The sequence below is a fragment of the Rousettus aegyptiacus genome, unplaced genomic scaffold (assembly GCF_014176215.1).
Source record: "Rousettus aegyptiacus isolate mRouAeg1 unplaced genomic scaffold, mRouAeg1.p scaffold_m13_p_1, whole genome shotgun sequence".
NCBI classification, from domain to species: Eukaryota; Metazoa; Chordata; class Mammalia; order Chiroptera; family Pteropodidae; genus Rousettus; species Rousettus aegyptiacus.
Genome location: NW_023416284.1, coordinates 139,642,759 through 139,670,565, shown reverse-complemented (window position 1 = coordinate 139,670,565; position 27,807 = coordinate 139,642,759). Strand labels below are relative to the sequence as shown.

At 30.9% G+C, this 27,807-nt stretch overlaps 1 protein-coding gene across 6 annotated transcripts in view; it reads right to left on the bottom strand.

Annotated features, from left to right (window-relative positions):
• Positions 1 to 27,807, bottom strand: part of GRIK2 (glutamate ionotropic receptor kainate type subunit 2) — a 545,286-nt gene that overhangs the window by 352,163 nt on the left and 165,316 nt on the right. For all 6 annotated transcript variants that reach the window (XM_016124557.2, XM_016124559.2, XM_016124558.2 and 3 more), the window contains 2 exons: positions 7,733 to 7,900; positions 4,165 to 4,422 (listed from right to left, as the gene is read on the bottom strand). In XM_016124557.2, the coding sequence (XP_015980043.1) occupies positions 4,165 to 4,422; positions 7,733 to 7,900 (426 nt within the window). The remainder of the gene's footprint in view (positions 1 to 4,164; positions 4,423 to 7,732; positions 7,901 to 27,807) is intronic.

Below are 27,807 nucleotides of genomic sequence, written 5' to 3'. Positions count from 1 at the left end.
GTTTCATAAAACCTGACATGATATAGTCCCTGTACCTCTAGATCATGCTAGGTTTTATAAAACATTTTTTAAAGTTTTGACTTTATCCTTAGAGCAATGATAAACTATTAATAGGACAATGGAGTAGAATTGCATTTTTTAAAATTACTCAATGTGGAGACTGGATTAGTATATACAGATTTGAAATGGGAAGACCAGTTACAAGGCTGTGAATGATAATTCAGGTAAGAGATGATGGTTACCTTGACCTAAGAAGTGGTAGAGAGGATGAAAGAAATGGAGAGATTTGAGAGATCAGAGAGGTGTAGGATTGACAACTATTAGAGCTTGATAATGGAGCCACAGAAAGGAAGGAATCAGGAAGATATTCAAGTTTCTGTCTTGGGCTTCTGTTGGGGAATAGATCCAGTCACTGGAAGAAGCAAGGATGGTGGAGTGATAATCTGTTTTCTTTAGGACTCACAAAATTGCTTTGAAGATTAAGTGAAATAGTTTATATAACAGCAACTACCACAGTGCCTAGTGCATTATAGCCTTTTTCTGCAGTCATTTCTATTCCCTTCTTCTCTTTTCCAAATGTGCACCAGTAATTTAGTAGCAAACATGAGAATAGAATCCTAGGCTTCTGTTTACTAGACCAGAGTTAGGCTTTCTTTTTTTTTTTTTTTTTTTAATGGACTGCTGATCTATAAACAAAAATGAAACACGGGGATTTTAAAGCAAATATTCACAACTTATGCTGGATTGCTTACAAGCTGACAGCTATCCAACTTATTTTTAGTTTATATTTAAAATGAATCATATGTTCCAAATGACTGACAGAAACACAGCTTTGTTTCTGAAGCCAATTCTTTTCCTTCGTTTTTGGACATCATTCAGAGCTGTAACAGACTTTCAGGGTGTTTAAAAGCATTCATCCACGACAACAACAAATGCTAATTATCATAAAAAATAAACAGCTCCTGTTAACATCATTCTAAGAATTTCTCCCACTCCAGCACTATATTTCATCTATCATCCCATCTGTTTTAGGGGTAGGAGCAAAGACTGGATGGAAGTATAATTATCATGTATCAAACTGGACAATACAATGAAATAGAAATGAATATAAATGGGAGGAAGAGCATACATAATAAATAAATCTGGAAAGAAAAAAAGGAAACATAAATAAAATGGCACACTGTGTTCTGCAGTAAATAGCAGATACATTAAGTCCATAATGGAGTCAATAATGTTTATCTTGTTGAGTATGAGATGGGTTTTCTTCCCATTTCAGTCCATAGTCCTTGCTATGATCAAATTTCCTCCCACATGATCAAATAGTCATGTTGTTCACATGGAAGTTTAAAAATTCTCTCTGTTCAATTCTATCGTTAAAATTCTACCTGGAGACTTTTAAACATATCCAAAAAGACAAGGAAAATTGACTTCTATGCATTTATAAATATATTTCAAAAGAAATCTGCCTCTGTTAGAGTCACTTTATCCTATAAAAAATATCATGAACAGCCTAGTTCTCAAAAGTATTTTAAAGTAAAAGGACTACAAGTAGTCAGTTAAAAATGCAATTAGCTCATTACAAATGATATTTCAAAATGAACAATCATGTGCCCCTAAATAGAAACTAAAAACTCTACAAAGACTAGGATTTTGTTTATTTTACTGGAATATACTCACACCTGTAACTGGAATGTAGCAGGTGCTAAATCAATTATTTTTTAATCATAGATTGCATAAAAGGAAGAAATTATAAACCTTTATCCTCAGAGGATTTTTAAGCTATACCTAGTCTATGAATCATTCTGCAGTGATTCTCAGCACCAACATCTAAGTATCTATGCCACCTCCAAGTGTCTATGCCACCTTCGAAGTGAGAAGAGTGACATTTTGTTTTAAATAGAAACAAAGTATTTTTAATCAATTTAGTATAAGGCCAAGCCTCCATTAAAACTATATATAACCAGTTAACTAATTATATATGTTTCTCCATTTAAATTTGCTTCAATGATATGTTTACAACATTATTAAAGCAAAAGGTCAGTTACATATGAGTTTTGTATGAATTATATATGAAGCTTTTCTTTACCAAACTGTGATATAACCTCAATCACAAATTCCATTATCCCTTTATTCGAATACTCAAAAACCACATATGTGAAATAAAAATGTCACACACACACACACACACACACAACCAGTGAAGAAAGGTGGTACAGCCAGCCCTCTGTATGGATACATTCTGCATCCCTGGATTCAGTCAAATGCAGATTTGAAAATATTTGAAAAAAAAAAAAAACATTATATTGTTGCTGATGTGTGCTGTACAGTTAAGTGTAGGATAGCTGTACTGAATATGTACAACTATTTTTCTTGTCATTATTCCCCAAACAATAGAGTATGACAACTATTCACATGGCATTTACATTGTATTAGATATTATAAGTAACCTAAAAATGGTTTAAAATATATAGGAGGATATGCCTAAGTTATATGCAAATACTATGCTATTTTATAAAAGGGACCCAAGCATCTGCAATTTTCATGTTCTCAGGAAACATAACCCCTCAGAAACAAATCGCTTGGGGATCTTGAGGGATAACTGTATATCCATAAAAATGTTGAATATTTGTCAATTTTCTTTCTTCTATGATGAGTTTTAAGATAAGGAGCAAGTACAAAGTACGACATGTACAACATCCACATATATATTTATGCGTGTATATAAATATGTATATAATGTGTATGTGCATATATATATAAAAGTACTTGATATTTGGGCAACATTCACCTGAATTATTTCAGAGGGAATGAAGAAGTAAATAATCCATGGATTCATAATGCATGTGTATTTATATTTATATATTTCTGTATATGACCATCTATAAACATTTGTGGACCAATTTATACATGAGGGTGCCTTGGACCAAAACATTATGCAACCTAGAGAAATCATGTACATAGAAAGTTAAAATTATTTGAAATATTTCACTTTTTTTAATCAGAAAAGCAAAATTATTGTATTAATGTGCATTCAGACTAATTCTTTCTTATCTCAATGAAAGTGTTAATTTTTTTTCATTGTTTTTCCAACCCTGTAACCTCTGTTCCCTGTTCTCTTGAGAGAATTTCTATCTGCCAATTTCCATATAGTCAATTTTATTGTCAAATGGACTAATTTCTGCACATAGTTCTAAATATTGAATGAATGAACAAAGTGTGTTCTTGGCATACTTTGGGAGAATTTAAATTCAAATGAATTTCAGTTTTGATGTAAATGTCAAGGTATAGTGAAATACCTTAGAATAAAATATTTTAAAATTCTAATTTACAGAGCACTGTTTAGTCATTGATAAATAACTTAAGGTGAAACTCCTTATCACTATATAATAACCAAACTAACATGCACTCCCTTCAACAATATAACTGCAAAAAAAAGCTAATACTTTATTTTTACTACTTTCTTATACTTTTCTATGAAACTTGTTTTTAATTGATAGCTCAAGATAAATGCTCATATATAATAATAACATATATTTAAACAGGAAAGCACAGACAACCTCTAGCCAGAGGTTGCATATAAATAATTTTGTATTCTATTTTCCAAGTCCCTAAACTGTATTTGCATATAAATAATTCCAAAAACTCGAGTATATGTCAGTGAATATAATGTTTGAAATTTGAGAAAAACACTTTTTCAAATGTAAACTTGTTAAACAAATAAAGGTTATTACTTTTCATAAACATTTGTTGCACCTAAAGAGCTAGAAAAATGTTAATGCAAATTTTAAATTTCTTGATAAGTTTCACTGACAGCCAATTATGAAAGTTTAAGTTGAGAAACTATCCTGAACTCAGCAGACAAAACTTTTTAATAAATATTTCAATATTATATTTTATACTATCTCTATCCTTTATCAAATTTTATAGTGATCCTTGATTTAAAAAAAGTGCTTCTTTTAAAAATATGGAGAAAAAATATGATTTAGCTTATATTTTGTTTGGATGTGTGAAATTAGTGTTGATATTTGATTCCAAAAGGTTTTCTAACCCTCAATTTAAAAAAGCAAAATAAAACAAAGCAAGACCACAGTAAGAATCTCAAATAAGTTTTAGAAAATTATTGATATTTAAAAAACAGCCCCAAAGGCTACTGATTTTTCTTACCAGTGCTGTCATCATATACGACTGTGACAGTTTTCCACTTGAAGAACTGCACCAAGTCCAAAATGGCACGGCTGAGTGAAGAGAAGTCTGGATAGAGACTGACATAGAAGGAATCTTTGTTGTCTGACACCTGGTGCTTCCAGCGGGTCTGTATGTGGGGAACCCCTAGAGCATTGCAGATGGACTGCACAGCGTTTGCTGAAGAGCTGTGTGAAGGCCCGAAGATGGCAGCCACCCCAAGAGACAGCTGATCACAGGCTGAAGAGGAGATAGAAGTCTGTCAATAATGAGAGGAGTGATGCCAGTGTGCTAACACTACATTATTATTGTAAATCCAAAGGTATTATTTTGATATGTTTTTCTTTAATACAATATCTACTTTTAGCTAATTTTACATTTTATCTAATTCAAAATATTTTCAGTTTGTTAGAAGGGAATGAATTCATCCAGACACCTGCCACTCAACATTCGAATAACTTTACAAATAATGTCAAGGGAGGGAGAGAGGTTAGAACAGAAAGGAGGAATACTCTAGAATTTAAGGCGGGGGGTGGGGACGTTCATTCTGAAAAAATAATTCATGTCAGGGAGTTGGAGGAATAGCGTTCCTTCCCAAATTCATTGGCGAGTCCCTACAATTTCAATTTCTTAATCAGAAGGCCTTAGGTTCCTTCTTCCCATCCAGAAAGCTTTTGCTATGCATAAGTAAGTATTTGCATATGTCTGATGATAGAAGTCGAGCTGTGCATACAATCACCCACACAAAACCTAATATGGCTCAAAAAGGATGATTTCATATAGATTAACCCCATTGAGCAGAAAGAACATCAAAGTTATTAGGTAAGAATTTAATCACCTTTAGTTGTTTGACTTTTGGTCTTTTATATTGGCCTAAATTGTTTTTTAAAGTTTGTATTTATTCCTAGGAAATTTTATTCATATCAATAATAATCTCAATAATCAAGAGAGGCATAAACATACTAGAGGGTGAGAATTGATATACTATGATAGAACTATGAGATACACTGAAATGAGTTTGGGCCTAGAAAGTGAATAATTACGGGAAACATGAATATCATCTTTAAATATTTGAAGATATGGCTAGTGAAAGAGGCTTAAGTTTGATTTATTTGGCTGGAAAAGGAAGAATTAATACAAATGGTTAGAAGCTTCTCATGAATTTTGATGCAATTTAAATTCAATAATTAAATTTAAAGAGAAATAAGTATTATCCAAAAATGAAATAATCTGCTTCTAGAGGCAAGGTTTTGCCCATCATGTAACTATTTAAACAGAGCTAAAGAGAATTGTTGTTGGAATTTAGGCATCAGTTGGCTGTTCAGACTCAACTCCTCCAAAATAGTTTACAATTCTAATATGTAAAATTTTCTGATGTTTTCTTTCAGGAAATTTGCTCCACAATAGGCAATATGATAGATAGACTCTTAAGCATAGAGATATTTAATAATTGAGTAAATTTTAGTTTAAAAAAACTGGTTAAATTTTCTCCTAAAATTTAGTATAATCTAAATAATTTTTAAATATGTATAGTCTTACTTTGAAAATAATGATTAAAATTCTAAATCAGTAGAAAGGCTAGAATCTAAAATTTTTCACTTACTTGGACCTTAATTCACATACACAGAATAAAAAGTTTTCCTTTGTCAAATTTTTGACAAATCACAAATCAAGGAATGCTAAAAACATTATATTGGGTTATTTAGAAAGTTCTTAAGTGTGTTTCAAATAAATTTTCAGTAATAAGAGGGGTCATTTAAAAGCAATATGTGATTCAAATAAGAGGCCCACAAGGTTAAAAATACTATATTAGATCTCTTCCTTATATTATCTTTTTACATATTGCTGTGCAAGAGCTTCCTAATATCAAAACCATGACATTCACCCTTTCAACATCTCACAAAGAAAGTTACTAATACACTATTTGAGCTTTCCCTAGCTTCTGCTCGAAGTTGGTAATCAAATTTGATTCTAATGGATGACTATGTTTGTAAATTCATTTTAATATTTTTGAAAACTAAATAAGTTTAATACCTCATAGTAACCTGTTTGTTGTTAGAACATTCTAGTCTGTTTTTTATTTTTTATTTTTTATGTTGTGCCTTTGAAGTCAGCATTGAGAAATCTATTAATATTTTATTTTTACTGCACTCATATTTCATATTCTTTGGTCTAAATGATCTCAACTGAGACAGAGCTTCTTCTTCCTAATGGAAATAATCATGAACTATGTCACTAATCAAATGCACTTGTCTTGCAGTTAATGACTTATTTTGCAATTAGGATGACAAATACAGTATTTCACAATAACCTTTACCCTTTTATTCAGCTTTTAGAACCTTTCATCACCCTGACATGGTTCTGAAATATGGAAACTTATTTGTATTCATACAGATGTGAATTCAAAGGGCAGGCAGAATGTAGGCTTTGATAAACACTAGTTTGCTGGGGGAAAAGAAGGATTCTTTCATCTCAAGAAATATTGTACCTTATCAGTATCCATTAATATTAATGAGCTTAGGAGAAATCTGCACCAAGTTAGAATTATAAATAATTATGTACATTTCTATTAATGTTAGGTAGCTAGTAAAATAATATTAGCATTACAGAAAGCAAATATTGTTTTAAAAATAGAAATTTGGAACAAATGCTTTGTAAGTCCACTCCTTTGAGAAAATCTGTATTATGAAATTGAATTATTGTTACATAAATGCTAACTACACACACAAAAAAAGTCATGTACTTTGATAAAGACTATAGAGACATTTCTCAAAATATATTTACTACTAAGACTATTGTTGGGTTAAAATAATATCTTGATAATAGTTTTTTTCTATTATCTTCCTTCCTGTATAATTGTTAAATTCACATTCCACAAAATTATTTTCTTATTCTTATAATTTAAAATACAGTTTTACAACATAATTAATGATATAAAAATTAATAAAGTATTCCAACTATTGCTTCATAGAATATAATATTTATATCATTATTCACTTATTTTCAGTTACACAAAGAAACATCAAGGGGTTAAAGATATTGGCATGGAGTATACATAAATTAAAGGTTGTTCAAAATTTTCCAATAATGTTTTAAGATTGAGCTGACTTTTTTGAAGTCACATGGAATTACAGAATTTCCAAGGTAGTCAATAAATTGAGACCACAGTATTACTATTATAGAATTGACAGACAATGCAAATAAATTATAAGAATGGGTTGCAAAACTTGGTAAAAATCCATTGCCACATATTGTTTTATTTTAGATGGGTACTTAAAAATAGAAATAATTTATTAATAAAACAGTATTGTGGGGAAAGAGAAACAATTTAACTATCTCAGATCTAATTCCTGTTATAAGCAATTTTTTTTTTGCAATGGGAAATCATAGCACTTACCTTTCCCAATAAAATTTATGTGCATTTTAGAAAGAAATTTTTCATAAAAATATTCCTAACAAATTATTAATTATACTTGGAATTAAGAAATCTCTTAGGAATACGTGGACAATTGAATTCCTCAAAACATAATGTTAAATATCTGTCAGTTACCTTTCTTGGATGCTTCAAAACTGTCATAGAGGTTTATCTTCTGGGTGTCATAGGTTAGGGTGGTATTGGGCAACAAGGTTCTGTTTCTGTTGATAGTGTTCACAGCAAATCTGAACGCAAGTTCCTCAGCTCCCATTGGGCCAGATTCCACATATTCAAAAATACCACCTGGCAAAAAGAAAAAATAATCACAGTTATTACAAAACAGAGAAAATGTTGAAACTTTTTTATACTTTTATGTATGTGTTGTGTCTTTATGCGTGTGTGTGTGCGTGTGTGTGTGTGTGTGTATGACTGGTTTAAGTACATGGACTTGTGCTTACTTTTTGTAAGAACATGGATATTAGGCACGTGCCCTTTTAGAGAAATTCACACTGGCAAAATTATTGTGGCACTGCAGCCCAAATTAACATAATTTAAATATAATTGACCTTTTATCTTTAATAACTACTTATTTTAAGGCCTAGGCATATATAGATCTTGCCTTAAGAGCTAAACATTATTCCTCAAAATTTTACACATAGCTCTAGAACAATAAATCTTCTATATTGATATAATGCTAAAAAGTTAGGCATTGTAAAAATTATATTAAATTGTCTCTGTTAATTCAGAAAGCAGAGTTTTTTAAGAACAATATTATAGCACTTATTATGTTAGAAAGCCAAAAAACTTATTCATTTGCAAATTCCAGTATCTTACTTGCAAGGGAATGAAGCAGCATTTCTCTATTTGTTTTACCAAGGTTTTTTTTTTTTTTTTCAGAAGTTACTTGACATTCATGAAAGTTAACTCTCCCAAACAATGCAAATAACTTAATCAGTGAATAACACTATAGCATATAATTTTGGCCGTAAAATATAGAGTATAATTTGAAAACATGACCTTTCCATTAGTCATCTTCTACCAGCTCTGTCTCAGTCTAGTTTCTTCATTCTTGTCCCAGCCTTTTCTCTTTTTGACACCATCTCTCTCTCTTCAGTAATGAATGACCTAACTAAGACCTTTGCCTCCAGCAGAATCTCTTCCTTGTTGTTATTCTGGTGAATGGAATGAAAGAGGAAACACCTGATGCCTGACACTCTCCAACCCCTGTCCTTGGGAAACTAGTACTTTATAAAAAGAGAGCATTTATCTTTCTTTCAAATTTCACACCATGTACTCTCAGTACAGTCATTCATAAATTAAACTCCCTTGAATGAGCCATTTGCACAGCCTGCAGTTTATATCTCATCAAAAGTCTTTGAAACATGAAAGTCAGGTGAGTATACTATAAGCAAACTACCTATTACTAATTAGTAGAAGTCATAGTATGATAACAATTCTTCTAAATAGAATGTATTAAGACTCAAGAAAATACCACAGGAATCAGATGAATTTATATTCAGGACGAATTGGAAAATTTTATTATTTTACACTATATTCGTTTGAAATATTTCTCTTATTCTTTCAGCTAAATTGATGGTATAATTACCAGAGTAATCATCTTGTTGTGAAATAGTACTTTGAATATATGTAAAATCATTGGTGACTTCGCTAAGCAACAAGGATAAGTATTTACATGCCTAGAGGATGTCATGAACCAAATTAGAAGCCTCATACGCATGGAGAATAGTGGTATGAGCATGGACACTGGAGCCAAACTGGGTTTACATTCTGGCTCTGCCATTTGCCATTGTGCATATTTGGGCAGTTACTTAAATTTTATTTCAATGTCATCTTCTCTAAAAAAGTGATGATAATGGAAGCTATTGCATACAGTTATAAAAATTAAATGTTAGCTCATCATGAAGCACTTGAAACAATGGCTGCCATAGGGTAAGCCCTCAATAAGTGTTTAAGAGTTCACTGTCTCTTCAAACAATTCCAAGTAGTATTCTTTTACAGGAAGGCATCCTGTGGTCAAAAATCATATACAGTTATAAAGTGACAGAGCCAGCATTAGAATCCGTTGATGCCTGACTTCAAAGCTCTTGCTTATTCCGCTACAAACTAGTAGTTTTCTTCAATATTTTATTCAGGCAAAAAATACTAAGATTTCTAAAATGTTAGATATGATGACTTTAATAATAATATGTAAGTATAAATGTAAGATAATATATAAATAGGAAAATAATTGAGCACTTGAAAATAATTCTTAAAATTAATTGGAAGTAAAAAATCAATTCTAGAAATCCAAACCCGAAGTTGTTTCTTAACAGCAAAATAAAATGAAGAACTTTCTTAAGTTCAAATTATAGTTTCTATGCAGTAAAAATACAAAATAAGGATAAAAGATAGTTATATATAATGATAGTAGGTTAAAATTTTTCTATACTTTACTTGTCTTCAAAAAAATAATTCAAATTCAACTTTAAGTTTACATATTTGTCATTGGTTCAAATATTTAAAGAATTTTTTATAATTGCTTAGGAATCCCATATTCTACCTTAATTAAATAACATGAATAATTAATCTCTATTGATCTAGTCAGAATTTAAAATTTCATCTATAAAAATAAAAATATCTCCAGATAATGCAAGTTTTCCAGGCATGACACTGCCCAATCTTATTAACTCAAAAAAAAAAAAAAAAAAAAAAAAAGAGATCACTACTTCTGATTCATGCAGGGCAGGTAGATGCAGAGAGGGTAAAAAAAAAATTTATTAAGAATTACTTCTTGGGGGTGGCTTCATTGTGTAGTGGTTAGCACTTTTGCTTTACATGGAGAAGACCCTGGGTTCGTGCCCCAAGTGGAGCCATGGACCATGGACCATGCCGGGGTGCACTGAGCACCACCCCCACCCCCCATGCTGGCCTGGAGTGCTTGTGAGAGGAGATGCCTGGCCTCAGAGATCTAGTTCTTAAGGGGAGACAGCAATATCCATTAGGTCAGTGGTGGAACGGGGTGGGGGGGGGGGAATTAAAGAGGGCAAAAAAATAAAGAAAGAAAGAATTACTTTCCAAAAAAAGTTAGGTGAGTGCCTCAAACTTATAGGAAAAAAATGAAATATTTTGTTATTCTATTTAAAAATCTGTAAAGTTTTTAATAATATTAATATATTAATTGATGAAAAAAGAATAAAAGTACAATAATCAATTAGATATTATAAAGACTCTTAATAGAGCTCACTATTCTTGACTTAAAAATGACTTTTAGAAAACAAATAATAAAGAAAGAATAATACTTGATTAAGATAAATCACATTAATAATAAACATGTTTAAGAGTAAAATAGAAAAGAAGTAAGTCCCATTAAATTCAGGAAAAAGATGAGAATGTCTATAATAGTCACTCTTCCTTAATATTATTTTGTAGATTTAATAAATGCAATTAGAAATTAAAATTATTTATTTAAATATAGATTAATCTTTATTTAATCGCATATAGAAAAGAGACCAATATCTTTTGCAAACAGTGTTTGAACATAACAATAAAAATAACAAAATTGAGAGACTATATCACAAACCACACTTCCACGAGTACAAATGCTAAATAAATGAGTTTTTTAGGCAGAAGAAAAATAATCCCCAAGGAAACCATTGCATTACTAAATGTATAAAGTATAAAAGAAAAGATAAATATGTGGGTAAATATCAATAATTTTTTGGCTAAAAGAGCATGCATAGTAACATCTTATAAAGTTTATAATGTATGTAGAATTAAAGTTCATAGTAACAATAATGCAAAAGTCAAGAAATGTATAAACTGAATTAAAGGATGTGAGTATTCTAGCAATATTTGGAGAAAAGTAAAGGTAATGGTTATTTTGGACTATAATAATTCAAGAATATATATTAATATATAGAATAAATAGTAACTAATGTTAAAGTAGTACTTGATCAAAATTTAAGAGAAAAAGTGACATAAAATATCTTTTGTACAACAGTTAAGAAAAGATAAGTAAAAGAACATAAACAGAAAAAACACTCAAAAAACACTAAGATGGTACAAGTGGGAGGTATAAAACGATACATCAGTAATTACATTAACGATATATAGAATAAATTCATACTTTATTATTTATCGAACAAGCTAAAAAGGCTCAAAACTCTAAGCTACTTACAAGAGAAATAGTATGAAATAAGGAAGAAGGATAAAGATCTGTCCTAAAACCACACTAACCAAACAAAAGCTGGTGAAGCTATTCTAATATTAGATAAAATAGACTTGAAGACGATAAAAAAAAAAGAGAGAGATAAAGAGTATAATTCATAATGAGAAAGAGGACAATACATCAGGATGATATCATAATTCAGAATCTATATATACTTAGGGAAGAAAATGCTAGACATTGACAAACTAGGAGAAATAGATCACAGTGGGAAATTAACACATTACTCTCAGTACAGGTAGAATAAGAAGACAAAAATATCAGTCAAGATTTAGAAAATCTAAATTATAAATTTAATATATTTGACCTAATTAACATAGATGAAACACGGTACATTAAAAGGACAAAATAACTTTTTTCTTTTCAATTATATATTTACCAAAATTGATTATAAGATGGGCCATACCAAATTTCAACACATTTAAAGTATTAAAATTATTCAGAGTATGTTATCCAAACAGTGATATTAAGCTAGAATTCAACAACAAAAAGATAACTTGAAATTCCTCAAATTTCAAAAGTAAGTAATACATGCCTAATTAATTCATGGGTCAAGGAAGAAATCAAGATAGGAATTATAAAACTTTGGGAACTGGATAAAACTAAAAATTTGGCATTGAAATCTTGTAGGCTGCAGCTAGCCATGCTTAGAAGAAATTTAAAATGCTGATCTAAGATTCCATCTCAAATGTCTAGAAAAAGACAGAAAAGCAAATCTAAAGAAATTAAAAGAATAAAATAAAGACTTTAGTAGAAATAGAGGACAGAAATTATACTTCATAGAAACAGAAAAATAACAAAGCTAAAGTTTGGTTATTTGAAAGACTATTAAAATAGATGAAACCTTAGCAATTCTAATAAAAAATAAGAAAACAGTGTGTGGGGGGTGGGTACATGATATACTTCTGGGGTGTTGAAGATATTCTGTTTCTTAATTTAAGGGCTTGTATATATTCTACTAGAGCTTTATTCCACGGCTCATGCACTTTATCATACATAGACCATCTTTTAATAAAATTTTATTTATTTGTTTATTTATTTTTTAATTTTGGCATCTTTATTCAATAAATACATCTTCCAGCTACTGAAATTCAATTTATTTTTAATTATTATTAAATTTATTGGGGTGGCAGTTAAAATGATACAGGTTTCCAGTACGTAATTCAATAATACATCATTTGTATTTTGCATTGTATGTTCACCACCCAAAGTTAAATTATTTTCACCATATGGAAGCAATTGCATAAAAGTGCTAAGGCCTCTATATGTTTGATAACACAAGCAGAAAAAATAAGGGCAGTAGTATTCAATATAACTTGAATATTCGAAAAATCTAATCAAACACATAAACATGATTAAAGAGAGACAAACAAGAAAGTATATGAAAGTATATTAAGTAAATATAAACAAAAAAGTTGATATCTTTAATATATAAATAATATTTACAAATAAAAATATAATCACTTCAATGGAAAATTTGGCAAAGAACATGGAAAGATAATTTATATATAATATGTGCAAATAACCAACAGACATATGAAAATGTTCAAAAATATAGAAGACATTAAAAAATTTAGATTGAATTTCTACAGATCAAACTTTTTGTGGTGTGAGAAAAAGCACAATTAAAAAGAAAAATAAATTGATATGAACTTTCTTAAAAATCTTTTTGAAAATCTATCAGCCTTTTAAAATATCATATACTTGAATCCACTATTTATAAGACATAACCTTAATTAAAGAAAATGTAAGTGGTTTTGTTACAAAGTGTTCACTGTGTTCATAGGAACAATATAATTAGAAAAGCTCTAAATATCCATGGTAGGGGATTGTTTACATAAAGTATGGTATATATAATTAATAAAATACTGTGCATCTAGTCATTTTTAAATTACTTTATAGATTTGATGACAAAAATACTGATAAGTAATTATTATAAGCACTTATGCAAAACAAAATATTGTATGGCTCACTCTAGATGACAGGCATTTGATTAATTTCAATTTCCTATTTGCTTGCTTGTATGTTTTAAATAGTTAATAATGAACCGGTGTTAATCTTACATTTTTTTTTAAACGAATGAACAAGATGTTTTAAAATAAAGCTAGAATATTAAAGAGTAGCAGAAAAAGGTGAGTAGCTAGAGGAGCACATGAAAACAGGGTGTTTATGTATTTGTTCATGATGAAAAAGTCAACATATTTGTATACTGGAGAAAGAAATAATGAGAAGAGAAAAGTAAGAGGTAGGAAAAACAGGGGATAACTGATGAAGCCAGGTGGCTCAGGAGCAAGAGATCAAATTCAAAACATGGAAAAGAGACTAAGCCTTGGGGAAGAGGACACCTTGTTCCTTTAAGCGAGAGGTAATTTTCTGTAATCTGCTGATATGAAGATTGGCAGGAAATTGAGAGAATACATATTTTCTTTTCTTTATGAGGTAGGAAATAAGGGTAAATAAATATGATTCTCTGAGAAAGAAATCAGCTATTTTTATTCTAAAAGTATATCTTTGGTTTTAAAAATTGCTAATAAAAAATTGAAAGGCAAAGCATTTTTCTACCTGTTCATAAACTTACAAAAGGGAAACTGTTTACATGATTTTGAAGAGATTTTCTCTTTATACAGCTTGAGAAATAACAGTCATGTTGTGCTATTTACCTCTTATAAAATGTATTTACTTCTAAACTTATTCTTTTTATTATAAAATGTTAGAAATGTATGTAATATTTAATAAGCATGTGGTATATGAAGAGGATTTGTACCCTAAGGAATTCACAAATCACATTTGATTGGTAAAATACATCCCAGAGTAATAAAAAGCATAGAACAATATGATCCCAAAGCAGATCTAAGAATCTATAATTATGTACTTTCCCAAGACTAGACCAAGATTTACTCATTTTTACAATTTCAAGAATCTAATGACCATTTTTTTGTTACTACAAAATTCCATAACTCTCTTATACTTAACTTTGGCTTTTTGAAATTAAAAAGATCATCTAAGTATTCTTAGTTTATTTTAGTTTTGTTAACTTGCTTATATTTTTAATTCAAAAAGAGCTGTTCACATCTTATATAACTTTTATATCATACAATAAAACACCTGCAGTTCTTTCTCCAAGCACATAGTAAAAGTTAATAGTTCACATCAGTCTCTAATAGGCTTGCTAAAAGAAGAAGAGAAACACAAGAGAAGAGCCTTTTTATCCAAAGCCTAGCTGCTTATTTTGTTTTATAGGTACAGAACAAATGGCAAGGAATCCCTCGTTTACACAGAACTCCCAACTCTGAACATTTCCCTATCACAGTCTCTGACTCACAAAAGAACATTACTCAAGACTTGAAATGAAAGATTTATTTTTAGTCAACTGCTGAAGCCTATCCAAATCTTTTTTCTTTTAAATCAATTTTAACTACTACTGAGAATTGTATGACTCAAACCTGTGATGGATGTGCCAACCAACGTCACATATAACTTTTGAGGTCCTACCTTGAAGTCAGTACAATCAGTGTTTTATGGACATTAAATTTAATAAATGAATTGATGTTATGAATAATACATCACCTGTTACTCTCTCAGAAGATATGCTGGTTTTTTTTCAATTAACTTATAATAACCTTATTTTCTATCTAAACAAATGAAGAAAATGTTCTCCTCATTTTAATTTTGTACAAGTCCTTATCCAAAGGATAAAATTATCATGCTTATTTATAAATGTCAAAGGCCATTTTAAAAATGTCTTGGATAGTAAATGATATTAGGGAATTATTTATTTCTTTTACCTCCTTAGGGAAAACAATGATAGACCGATTATGTAAGAAAATATCTTTGTTCCTAAGAGAACTATGATGAAATGTTTAGGGGTGAAGTGCCATTAAAAAAAAAAAAACATAGAAAAATGATAATAATTTTTAACCAAGGTGGTGAATATCATTTGAATTATTCCTTATATTGCAAAATATTATAATAAGAGTTCAAGGGGGAGACAGGAAGAAATAAAACCCCTTTATGGAATCATTTTGTTATTACTGCATGATTTTAACAGATGTCTTAAAAAGACCATTAAATTAATCTGTAAGTATTTATAAAAATGCTTACTTTGTACTAAATAGTACTAAAATTGTACTATTATTATAAGTATAAAGGATAGAGGAGTCTAAAAATTGACACAATCAAAAAATCATCTGGTCTACCCATCCTTTCGCTACTCAGATTGTTTCTACTACTACATATAAATATCCAGAAATAGCAAACCTAGTGTAATCTGAAGTAGTCTCTTATTTCTCTAAGAGACCTCTAAAACAAAGTTCTCCCACATAGTAATCCATCATATACTTCCCTGAAGCTTCTAACCATTTGTTATGATTAGAATAAATTTACTCCAACTTTCATATAGTCATCATGCAGAATTTTAAAACAGATCTCATCTTCCTATTGTATTTTCTTTTGTTCAGGTTAAAACTTTCCACTCTTTTAATTTTTTGGCATATGACTATTCTGATTCTTTCATTTTTTCTAGTTATTTTTTTTTCTCTGAAAATACTCCAGTATACCCACAGTTCAATGTGGGTTCATTTTTAAATCATATTCCAAGTGGATCCAAGCAAAGGAAATCATAATGGAGCTGCCAATTCCCTAAATTAATGTAGTGTACATAATATAAACAGATTTATTTTTAAGAATATAATATCATACAGCTGGTTTCTCTTGAGCTTATTGTTAAAAAAAAAAAAACTTTGTTTCTGATGTTCTATTTTTTTAATATTCTTCACATGTGGCCTTAACTAATATCATCTAATTATAGTTGATCTAATTTTCTATTTAAGACTATTTGGATTCTGATCCTATCATCATCTCTTTATTAATTCATTCAACATCTAATGTATCAAGGCGAGTTAGTAATCTACAAAGGTATATGAAATAGTTTTCTTTTTTGTCTTTAGGTCATATTCAGTTGTTTCTATGTCCAAGTCAGAGATAAAAATAATGAGCAAGAGGAGGTTAAAGACAAAGTCTCAAATCATAAGCCCATGGATATCCCCACTGGAAGCTCTTTCTATTGTTAAACTAGCTAATGATCTTAATTATTGTAGCTAATAGCTCATAGATTATCATTTCTACAGGAATATCATTGTAAACATTTTCACATACTTGACTAAGTTTAGATACACTGTTTTCCACACTGTAATAATGCATCTCCACTAAATTTTTCAGAGATACCTGGCCCCATTTTGATTTTCTTCAGTAGTTTCTACACATTGCAACCAGAGTAATATTTCTAAAATACAATTTTTGATCTTGTCATTTAATTTCTTAAAATCTTTCAACAATTGCCTAATTTTAAGCTTAATACTATTTACAGAGTTCTGCATAATCTATCTTCTGTCTCACTTTCCTAGTTCCTTCCTTCCCACCCCCACTTCCCCAGTGCTACAGCCATGTTATACCACCTACCTTTCTCTGAATGAACCAGACTTAATTGCCTCTAATCCTTCCAAATGATCTTCCTCTGCTCAGAAACCTAGTCCCGACCTACACATACACACAGATACATACACATATATAAACACACACACACACACACGTACATAGAGACACTCACACATCGACACATACATTTGCAACTTTTTCTCTTAATGCTTTCTGTCTTTGCCACTTTCATCTTCTCTGCAAAGATATTTTTCACTGGCCACAATCCCCATCTGACTAAATCGTGTCTCTGCTTTACATTCCTTACGCCCCAGATCACTTTCAAACATTCTAATTCTACTCCTGTCTTCTGACTTTTAAGAAAGTTAAGTCAGTATGAAATGTGTTTAAACCTGAGCTCACTCTGAAGGATGAAGGTTTCTGACATTCAACATTTATTAAGGCTATACTCTATATCAGGCATTGTGATAAATGTTTTATAAACATTAATAAAAAGTTATCAAGAAATATAGTTAAATCACATATTCTGTCTTCAATATTTCTGATTGTTATAATATTTTATATTTTAATTCTGAATATAATTCTAATATTTAAGTTGTCCATAATGAGTCCAAGAATTGCTTTCTTCCTCTAGGTTCCATAGTCTCACAAGATAGTTTAATTCTTAAGCCAAATAACTTGCTTTGCTGGGTCTATTGTGTTCTGCTTCAGTAAGACCTTGCTGCAAGTCCAGCATCCTGAGTATCTTGCCTAAGATCAGTTAGATAGTAAGTAATGGATACTGGATTAGGACACAGGAGACTTCAATCCAGGCCCCATCTTTTAGTCACTATGGTGTACTATTTACTGCTGGGTAATACTGCCACTCTTTATCTTCAAATTCTGGTTTCTTTCACAGCACATTTCCTTCTTCTGAAAGGTAAATTACTAATACTTTCCATTTCTTAAAAATGGATTCTTAGAGTATATGTCCATACGAACTATGTCTATAACATTCTAAAATTGACTTTATGCAAAGTTGGTACATGCCGGCCTAGTTACCTGTGTATGCAAGTAGAGAAACACATGCATACATGGACCTTAATGACTGACACACCATAGAAAAATGAATAAGTAGGTCACATGTGCCAAAAAGGTAATTGCGTGGGAAGCACACAAGGTATAAACTTTTTAAGGTTAGGAACAGTAACCCATCTCTACTTCACACTAAAAAATATGCAATGCTCTTCACACTTTTGATTCCCTTGAGCCATGAAGCAGCAGGCATTTTTAATTTAATAAAAGGACTGCTTCTTGTATTTTGAGGCCTATTTCTAGAATCGAAATGTTCTTTATCATAATGTTACTAAGTTAACTTCATTCAAGCATATAAATTATCGCTTTTATCAATATTTCAAGTAAACTAAAAACTGTACAAATATATAATCAATGAAAATATTATCTGTGGAATGTCCTGGAATTTTTTTTTACAGTTTTAGCACTCCTTGTAGTTCTTTAACCATAGATGGCATGAAAGCTACTCTTGCATGTCTCCTCCATTTACCATATGCAACTCAAACTTGCACTGAGTCTTTGAAAAAAATAAAGCTATGATTACAGTCCAGAATTGAGAATATGAATAGAAGGTAGTATATAAACTTAAATCAAGTTGCAGAATATAATGTCATAGTCCCATTGCACAAAGATTGGTTGTGCTCAGGCGTGTAAATGTGCTTTGTTATTTTAAAAATAAATAAGCTTTTAACTCTACCAACCCCCTACTGTTTCCAATATATTTTTAGCTAGTGAATGGAAAATAGGTGTTGATATTTCTTCCTACAAATGGACCCTTAAAATTATAGAGAAGACCATGGAGTTACACATTCGAATAATATTAATTTTAAAGTAGACACACTACACACTGTGAGGAAAATTGGGAAATGGCTACTAAATGTTAGCAATTTAAGACCTAGAAGAAATGCAGACTGATTGGAAAGGCAGATGCTTGAATAATATCAAGATATAAATAGAACAGATCAAACTGAGATAACAGAAAAGGCAGCCACATGAATAATCACCATATAAACAGTATAAATAACATCAACTATTTGAGGGCCAAGAACACACACTTTAATTATATTGATTTTTAAGAAATAGGTCAGCTAAATAAAAAGGCAAAAGTGATTGAATGAGCAAGGCCTTTCATTATCCAGACTTCCGTTTTGTCTTCTGCAAAATGAAGAAACTGGGTGAAAGGAACATGTCAGAGATTCAGCAAATTTTCATGATTCTAAGATTGCTTAAGAACTACACAGTTAATTGAGGAGCATTACTGATTCTGTCAGAATTTAATATGTGGTTAAATGCCAATCTCTCACAAATATGGCACATAATATATTTTTTTCAAAAAATATTGATTTGAGAAACTGTATCAAAATATTGAGTTGAATAAATAAAAATACAGATGAAAATACATTTTGAGTTTTCAAAGAGCATTTAGATGTTATGAGGCTAAACTAGAGATATTAAAATAAACTTCTTTGAGTTTTAATCCTGACTAGTCATTTAAAAAATGTCTAGCAAATTAATATTTTAAAAAATCAGAAATCAATTTAATAGTAATTCTGCAATCCAGAAAGCAACCTGCATATCTAACTTGATATTACATATAAAATAATGTGGATTGTGTTCCTTCTTCTGTGTTTCCCTTCACAGTAATCCAGAAAGCCTCACTTATCTGCTCAAGATCTTTGCAAATACAATGTATTTTGTTATTTTTGTAATTAGGACAGTGTATGGAATAGAAGACTATATCTCTAAACCTAATCGGAATTTATACAAAACTTATTTTTATAAGTTTTTGCATTAAATGATAGATATTATTTCCTGAGAAAATAAAAACTGAAAGAATCCAAAGAAGATGCCAAAAGAAATTACTGCAGAAAATTGTTTGTCAAAGAAAATGTATACAAAAGCAACATCTGAAGAAAACTTAAGCAACCAGCTATTTAATCCAGACAAAATAGAGGAGAAAAATATACTGACACTGTTAAACGAAGCAAAATGTCACTGACCAAAATGTTTACATTAACACTGTGTAGCCAAGTTTAAAAAAGGACATATGTCTTGTAGCTAGATGAAGTGACCTAGCTATAGATTATGGAAGTTTGTGTGCTTAAAATGGAGACTGAATCAAAATACACACACACACGTGTGACAGCTTTTCATGTAAACCGGTGTGACCCAAACACCTCTTCATTAACTGGCACTACTTTTAAACATCTCCTGAGAAGTGAGTTATGTATCTATAATCATGCAAATCTTTTTATCTATCTATCTATCTATTTTTCATTTATTATTATTATTATTTCATGTCTTCCTAGGTGGTCTCCCATCCAAGTACTAACCAGACCCAATCCTGCTTTGCTTCCGAGATCAGAATTTTTTTTAAATGCTTCTAAAATTCATTAGTTAGTGAGAATAACTGGCCTGTAAACATGCATGCATTTGCTCCATGTTGAATCCCCAACTCTTAGCTGAAAGTTTGTCACATAGGAGGTGCTGGATAAATATTTTTGAACTAATATACTTTATTAACTTGCAGAATCAAGGAATAATCTTTGAGCAAGTAATTCTGCAGAATAAATTCTATTAGTAGAAAAGGCAAACTACCTAGATATTGAAGAATTAAACAAATTAATTAGAAATTCTACATGTTCAAAGATGTTCATAGCAGTATCATCTTTAATGATGAAATAAACTAAAAAACAATGTAAATGTACATTGCCTGGGGGTTAGTTCTATATAGAATTGTAAACCACCAAGGGAACAGTGTACAATCATTAAAGTGCTTGGAAAGATGTACATTTCTTGACATGGAAAAATATTCAGGATATATTCTTAATGAAATAGCAGGTCAAAAATAGATCAGTATGTTTTTCAGAGGCAATATTATATATTGGTTAAAAATAAGAAATCTGAAGTCAAATCTGGGTTCATAGTCCAGTTTAACATTTACACTGAGTGACCTTAGACAAAGAATTTCTTTATACTTCAGTTGTCCTGTTGGAAAAAAAAAAGATTATTTTACCAGTGGTACCAAGTACTAACTTCATAGGTTTGTTATAAAGATTAAATGAGAGAATAAATTAAAATTCTTCGAACAGGCCTAGCTCAATAACACTTACTATTCTATCTTATTTATATTTAAACATTTACCTAGTTACATAAGTATAAAATAAATATGCATACATAGAAACATGTCTGAAAGGATATACACCAAAATATTAATGGAAGACCTCTATGAATAAGATTATAGATAATTACTATTTTCTGGTCATTTTGAAATAAAAATAATTTTTATATATCTGAGGTACCTTTATAGAAAAAACAATTTTTGGTGATGGAATAATTTGGGATAGAAGATTATACAATTTTAAATTCTTAGCATTGGACAGAACCCAAGTAAAAGGGAAACTGTTTCTAATTATAGGGAAATATCCAAATATAGATTCAGGAAATTTAGCCCATCATTATAGAAATGAAATACTGTATCTTTAAAAAACAATGACCTCAAAAGTTGGACAGAAAAATGTCAGGGTTTTAGAAAGGTGATTCAGATCAGGTAGAGATAATGCCACTTTTACATCTACTACCTCCCCCAGAACAGCATGTTCCAGTATTTTTTGAGTATATGAGTAACTTAGTCAAAATTTTCTACCAATTCTCAGATGTGCTAAGTAATTCAAAATTAAAATTCCTGTTGTTTAAATTAAAAACCAGTAGTGAGTTGAATGGGGAAAAAAATAAATTAAAACATATCTTAAAATCCATGTAAAACAAATACATAAAAAATAACTTTAAAATGTTTAAAATGTTTCTGCTTGCAGCTAAGCTGATGATGGGGGAAGGCAGCTAATTCCCCTAAGATTGGCTATCCTGACGCAGTGAAGAGGGTTTTCAAGGAATCAGGATTTGCCAGAGGTTCTTATGCAAGGTGTGCTTATTATTATCTGCCCCAGTGTCTAGGGTCTTCTTTGACTAATTATTCATTTTGGGAGAATTAAGAGGGTTCTATTCATGTTATTAAATATTACCCCACTGCTCTTGGCTCCTTAGCCCAAAACTTGCCAAGGACCTGTGGAAGTGATCCTGATTGCATACTGCAGACCCTTTGCCAAGATGTCTTAAGGTTATCCTGACATTACTGGTTATGTTAAGCTGGCACTTTCCTGCAGGCTCTAGAATGCTTAAACTGCTATACAAATTGCTGTAAAGGTTAATCTAATTGATTCCAAGAAAGACAAATAACTGCCTAGCTGAGTAGCACCCATGTGAGAACAATAAAAAGCAAGCTCTCTTTCTACCTCTGGCAAGTTAAAGAATGACAGGTTCCAGCAACATTTTCACACATTCTCATTTGCATAAAGCCACAGATCAGAAGAGTGACTTTTAGTACTTTACAATTCAAAAATCAACTCTCATTCACTGTTCTGTTTATCATAACAGATGTTCTGATCAGCATTCCCAGGTCACCGGTACAGTGTACATGTTTATATAATTACAAGAGAAAAGAGGTTAAAACATTGTGTCTCATCCAATACTGTCAACATGAACCTATACCACAATTCACACCGGGGAACAGCAAGAGAGTAAATGCAAGTACTATAAATATACATAAGACACAGTATAAACTGTTTCCCAGCCCAACCTCCAAAAATGGATTCCTCCCAGTAGACATGTAAGAGCCAATATATATCCCTAACTGCCTTGGCGTGACCTAGTTGAAGGCAACCTAGAGGCAGAGATGGAATTTTTACTATGTTTTCAGGATGCTATGAATATGCATTTAGATTTTATCAAAGGACAACAAATATCCTATAGTCCTAACTTGACTAAAACTGTCATTTGTTTTTCTTCTCTCATACCTGTTTGTGACACAGAAAATGCGGCACACAGTAGGCTCAGAAGAGAGGTTTATGGACAGATTCACCAATGAAAATACTAAGAAAATAGTGCACATGTAAACAAAGATATTCTTCTAAAGCAGGAAAAATCTTTCTTGGGCCGCTACATTCACTGCAAGAACCTAAAGTCACCTGAGTTTTCTCTGATATGTGTTATTTAAATTTTATATATTTAACTGAATATAAATATATGATGCTTAATCACACTATACATGCTATGTGAATTTACAGGAAAAATTAAAAAGCATCACTGTTATGGTGAGAGCCACACAGGGTGGCGGTTTAGAGTCTGAGTTTCTAGTCCTGGCTTGGCTGTTAACTAACTCTGAATCTTAAGCAAGTCAGTTAAGTGTTCTGGGCCTCAGTCTACCTCACTGTGAACTGAGAAGCTTGAAGGACTCAAGTGATGTCAAGACTCATGCTGTTCTTTCTCATCTGCTTAACTCTAGTGCCCAGCACATTCTTTACCACATAGGAGATTCTCTGTGAATATCCATGTAAACGAGTGTATTATTTAAAGAATCGGTGAATAAAGACACTCACAAGACCCTTGTCGATCCAAACTTTCCATGACATAATTTAGATAATTTGCATGACAAACAAAACCTTTAAAATTAAATCTTGGTTCTGAAGTGAATGTGTGTTTTCTGAAATGGCTAATGGAATCTAGGAAGTATTATTATAGCATCATAACCTAAATCCTCTGTCAGTCCAGTCTGAATTATGTACCTGTCTGGAGAAAGTAAAGTTAGTCTAATGACTTAGCTGGGTCATCCAGTGAGAGTCCAATAATACAGGCAAAGTTGGAAACCTCATCCATGATCAAATTTCTCTTAGGGGTGACTTAATTAACCATTGCCCTTGTATAGAGCAGCAGAAAAATCATAATGGTGGATTTCTGTCATCCCATTGCCTTTCCTGTTTGTGCTACATCCACTAGAAAGTTATCTTATCCAAGAATATCAAGAAAACTCTATGGGTTAAGGATTTGAAATAATCCAAACATTATATTTCTACTCTATGAAATTATCATGCTAATGAGTTACTCTCGACAATATCATTTTCTCTGACTTTTATGTAAGCTTGGAATAAAAGGTTAGAAAGAAATAACATTGATTTCACCCTATACCAAGAAAATCACAGAAGGTAACTAGTCAACCTGTAGTGAAAGGATATCTAAGTATGTATCATTAAAAAGTAAAAAATTGAGTTAAAAGTGTTTTTTTTAAATCATTCCTAATTTTTAGCAGTTTAAAGAACAAGTATGTAAGCTTTGATGGTTTTCCTTTTTTTCTTTTAGATATTGTCTCTAATATAAATAGCTACTGGAAGGAAAATGAAGGAAAGGAGGAAAGAAGGAAAGCAGGGAGGACGTAAGGAAGGAAAGGGAAAGAGATAAGCATACGAGAACAAATGACTCCAAAGCACTTGGAATTAAAATAGCATTTATATAAGCATGCACAGATTCACTATTGGAAGAAGTATTAATATTTCTTAATTTTTCAGGTGAAAAATCTGAGTCTTAGAGAAACTCTGAGTAACTTGTTCAAGATCACACAGTGGGGAGGTGATAGAGTGAGGACTCTATATTAACATAGGACCTTTCTATTGTATTTCAGCCACAACATATGCATTTTTTTGAGAGATAGCAAAAAAATAAAAATAAAAATTTATTCAAAAATGAAAATGGTAACAATTTATTTCTCATAAAATGTATCCAGTCATAACTGGATGCTATCCAGAACAGCCCGATCCTGTCTGATCTCAGAAGCTAAGTACGGTTGGGCCTGATTAGTACTTAGATGGAAGACCACCTAGGAAGACCAGGTGCTATAGATGTAAAAAATAAAAAATAAGGGATTGTAAGCTGACAAGGTCCTTGCAATCTGTGAGGTCAACCAAGGGTTGCCTTGCTTAAAAAAAAAAAAATGTGTTCAGCCAAAAGGGAGTTATGTAAGCAGTTATGTAAGCTTCCAGAAATCATTAACAATTGTTAGCCCCATTTCACTGCATTGCTCTTTTTATTTCTCCAAATTTGTAGGCCTACCTTAAATTTCAAGTTTCATGCCATTCACTATTGTGAGGACTTTGTGCATTTAATTATTCCTAATAAAGAAAGCTATTCAATACTATTTTTAATGTTATACATAAAGAAACTCTAAAATATTATATTTTGCCTCGTAAAGAGTAGAAAAAGTGTTCACCATCAGCTAGGTTATTACATATTTAAATAAATTATTGGCTTTTTAAACTATCTTTATGTGGATAAGTAACCATTTTCTTGTCTTCTAACAGTTCTTCAAATAGCATAGTTTATCCCTCTTGGTTCTGAAACTTCCCTTTGGTCATTAATTAAAATGAATAAAATGATTGTAACAAAATTTAAAAATGTCTGTTCTTAAAGGCAATATTTACTTCTGCTAAACTCAAAGCTGTGCCATTTATCACTTAAATATACATTGTCTTTCTTTGTTCTTTATTTCTATCGTAGTTCTATGTATATTGAACTAGGCTCCCAAGAAACTCCATAGCTCCAAAAAGACAAACGAAAGATGTCTGAAAAAAATTTTAATTGATTTATTGGTACCTGCACATATAATTTACTGGCTATATCCGTATATATGCACTTGTTGTTATATTAGAATTTCACATTACATATTGCATTAAATTTTTACTTTAAAATATTTATATTTTAATTTTATGAATAGGGAGATTTTAAGTCAAGTTTCAAATGGTAACAATTAACCTTTTAACGAAAAGCAAGGAATTCAATCTGCTTTTTAATTTTCTTGGGATAATTTGTAACTAACCTTTTCTCCCCCTCAGAAAGATAAATCCTTGAAAAAATTCAAATTCCAATTTGTTACATTCCTACTCTATATTTTTCAGGACTCTTTGTTATAGATAAACATATACTTTACATAAGTATTATAGAAGTAATTATTATACTTAATATGACATAGTATTCCCTCACAACTAAAATCTACTTTGAATAGAAACTACAGTTGTAAAACTGCATAAAATGCATGCACGCAGTTCTTTTTTCTTATTCTTAGCAATTATAAAAGTAATTATGAACAAGATTGTTGGTCAGATGTGTGAAACCCCTAGTTGTTAAAGCCCCAGCTCATAGCCTCTACTTTAATGAAATATGTCATACAATGCATAGTTCTCTAATAGCATTTAACCTCTAAATTGTGCTTCTGACCCTTTCATCACTCAAACAGAGAATACAAAGAATAGAATTCATTATAAATTCATGGAGCTTCTAATACATGAAGAGATACTGGTTATAATTCATTCATGAGTTATTTTCAGTTTAAGAAGGAAGGTCTTGCCAAAAGAGAGTAAAAGCAAAGCACGTTAAATCATAAAATTATACGCAGACTTTGTTGAGTGTGGTCTGTTTCTCCACAAATAGTTCCAATCTCACTCCACCCTGAAATAAAACAATTCTTCTTCCTCATCCCATGAACTTCAGAATGTCAACCAAAAAATTTTGCTTACCAAAACTGTGGTCATGCTAGTCTTTCTCTCAGTGATTTACAAGACCCTGTTTTATCTACAAGTTCATAACTCTAACCTTTTCCTTCAGACCACCAATAAAATATTCATCTGCTTCTAAGGTAGCTGTGATTGAGTAACTTAAATCAAATACTTACTCTATCCACTTTGGCTTGATGGGAACACATTAGAATTTGTGAAATCCTGCTCTATTCAGTTGACAACGATAATGTATATGTTGAGTATTTGGTCTCTTAGGTCTACGCAACATTTATTATTTTTAAGTAAATGATGTTTTCTGAGATCAGAGATTGCGTTATTGATTTGAATTATGCTATCCAACGGAATTTAATATATCGACAAAATACTTTAGACATATATTATGCAAATGAAAGCAACAGTAGGATATATTTGGTAAGAAGTAGTTTAAGCACTTTGTATAAGAAATACAAAGATGGCAATCTCATTCTGAAAGATAATTTTCATTTGATCAGGGTTTAAACCAGTGTGATGTAAATCACTACAAATTCAATTAAGTAATAAATCCACATTATGTTGATCATTCAAGTTGCAAAAGTATGAAAACAGGATTGTTCTTTCTATACTGACTCAAAGTAAAAATACTGATTTCCTATTTTATTCTAGAGTTTTGCAACATCAACAAGAAAGAGTAAAGGAATAGCAGATTCAGAATTGCTTGGCTCCAATCCCTACACAGAGATGTAAGACCTTCTGCAAGTCATCTAACTGATGAGCACAAAGTTTACATAGTTAAAATGTAGGGAGATACACATTATCTAAGGTAACCTCTCGTTAACCCTCTGAGAATCAGTATAAATCAATTTTTTTTAATGAAATAAATAAGTTCTGCTTAAGAAGTAGTAATTGGTGGCTTAAACCATTGTTAGAAGAGTTGTAACAAAAATCCTTATTCTATTCAGTTGTCACTAAAATCCTATAAACTAAATCAACATACAAAATTCCATAGCGTTCCTATATACTAACAGTAAATTTTCAGAAAAAGAAGTGAAAAAAAAAATTTCTTTTACAATTGCAACAAAAAGAATAAAATACCTAGGAGTAAAAATAACAATACAATGGAT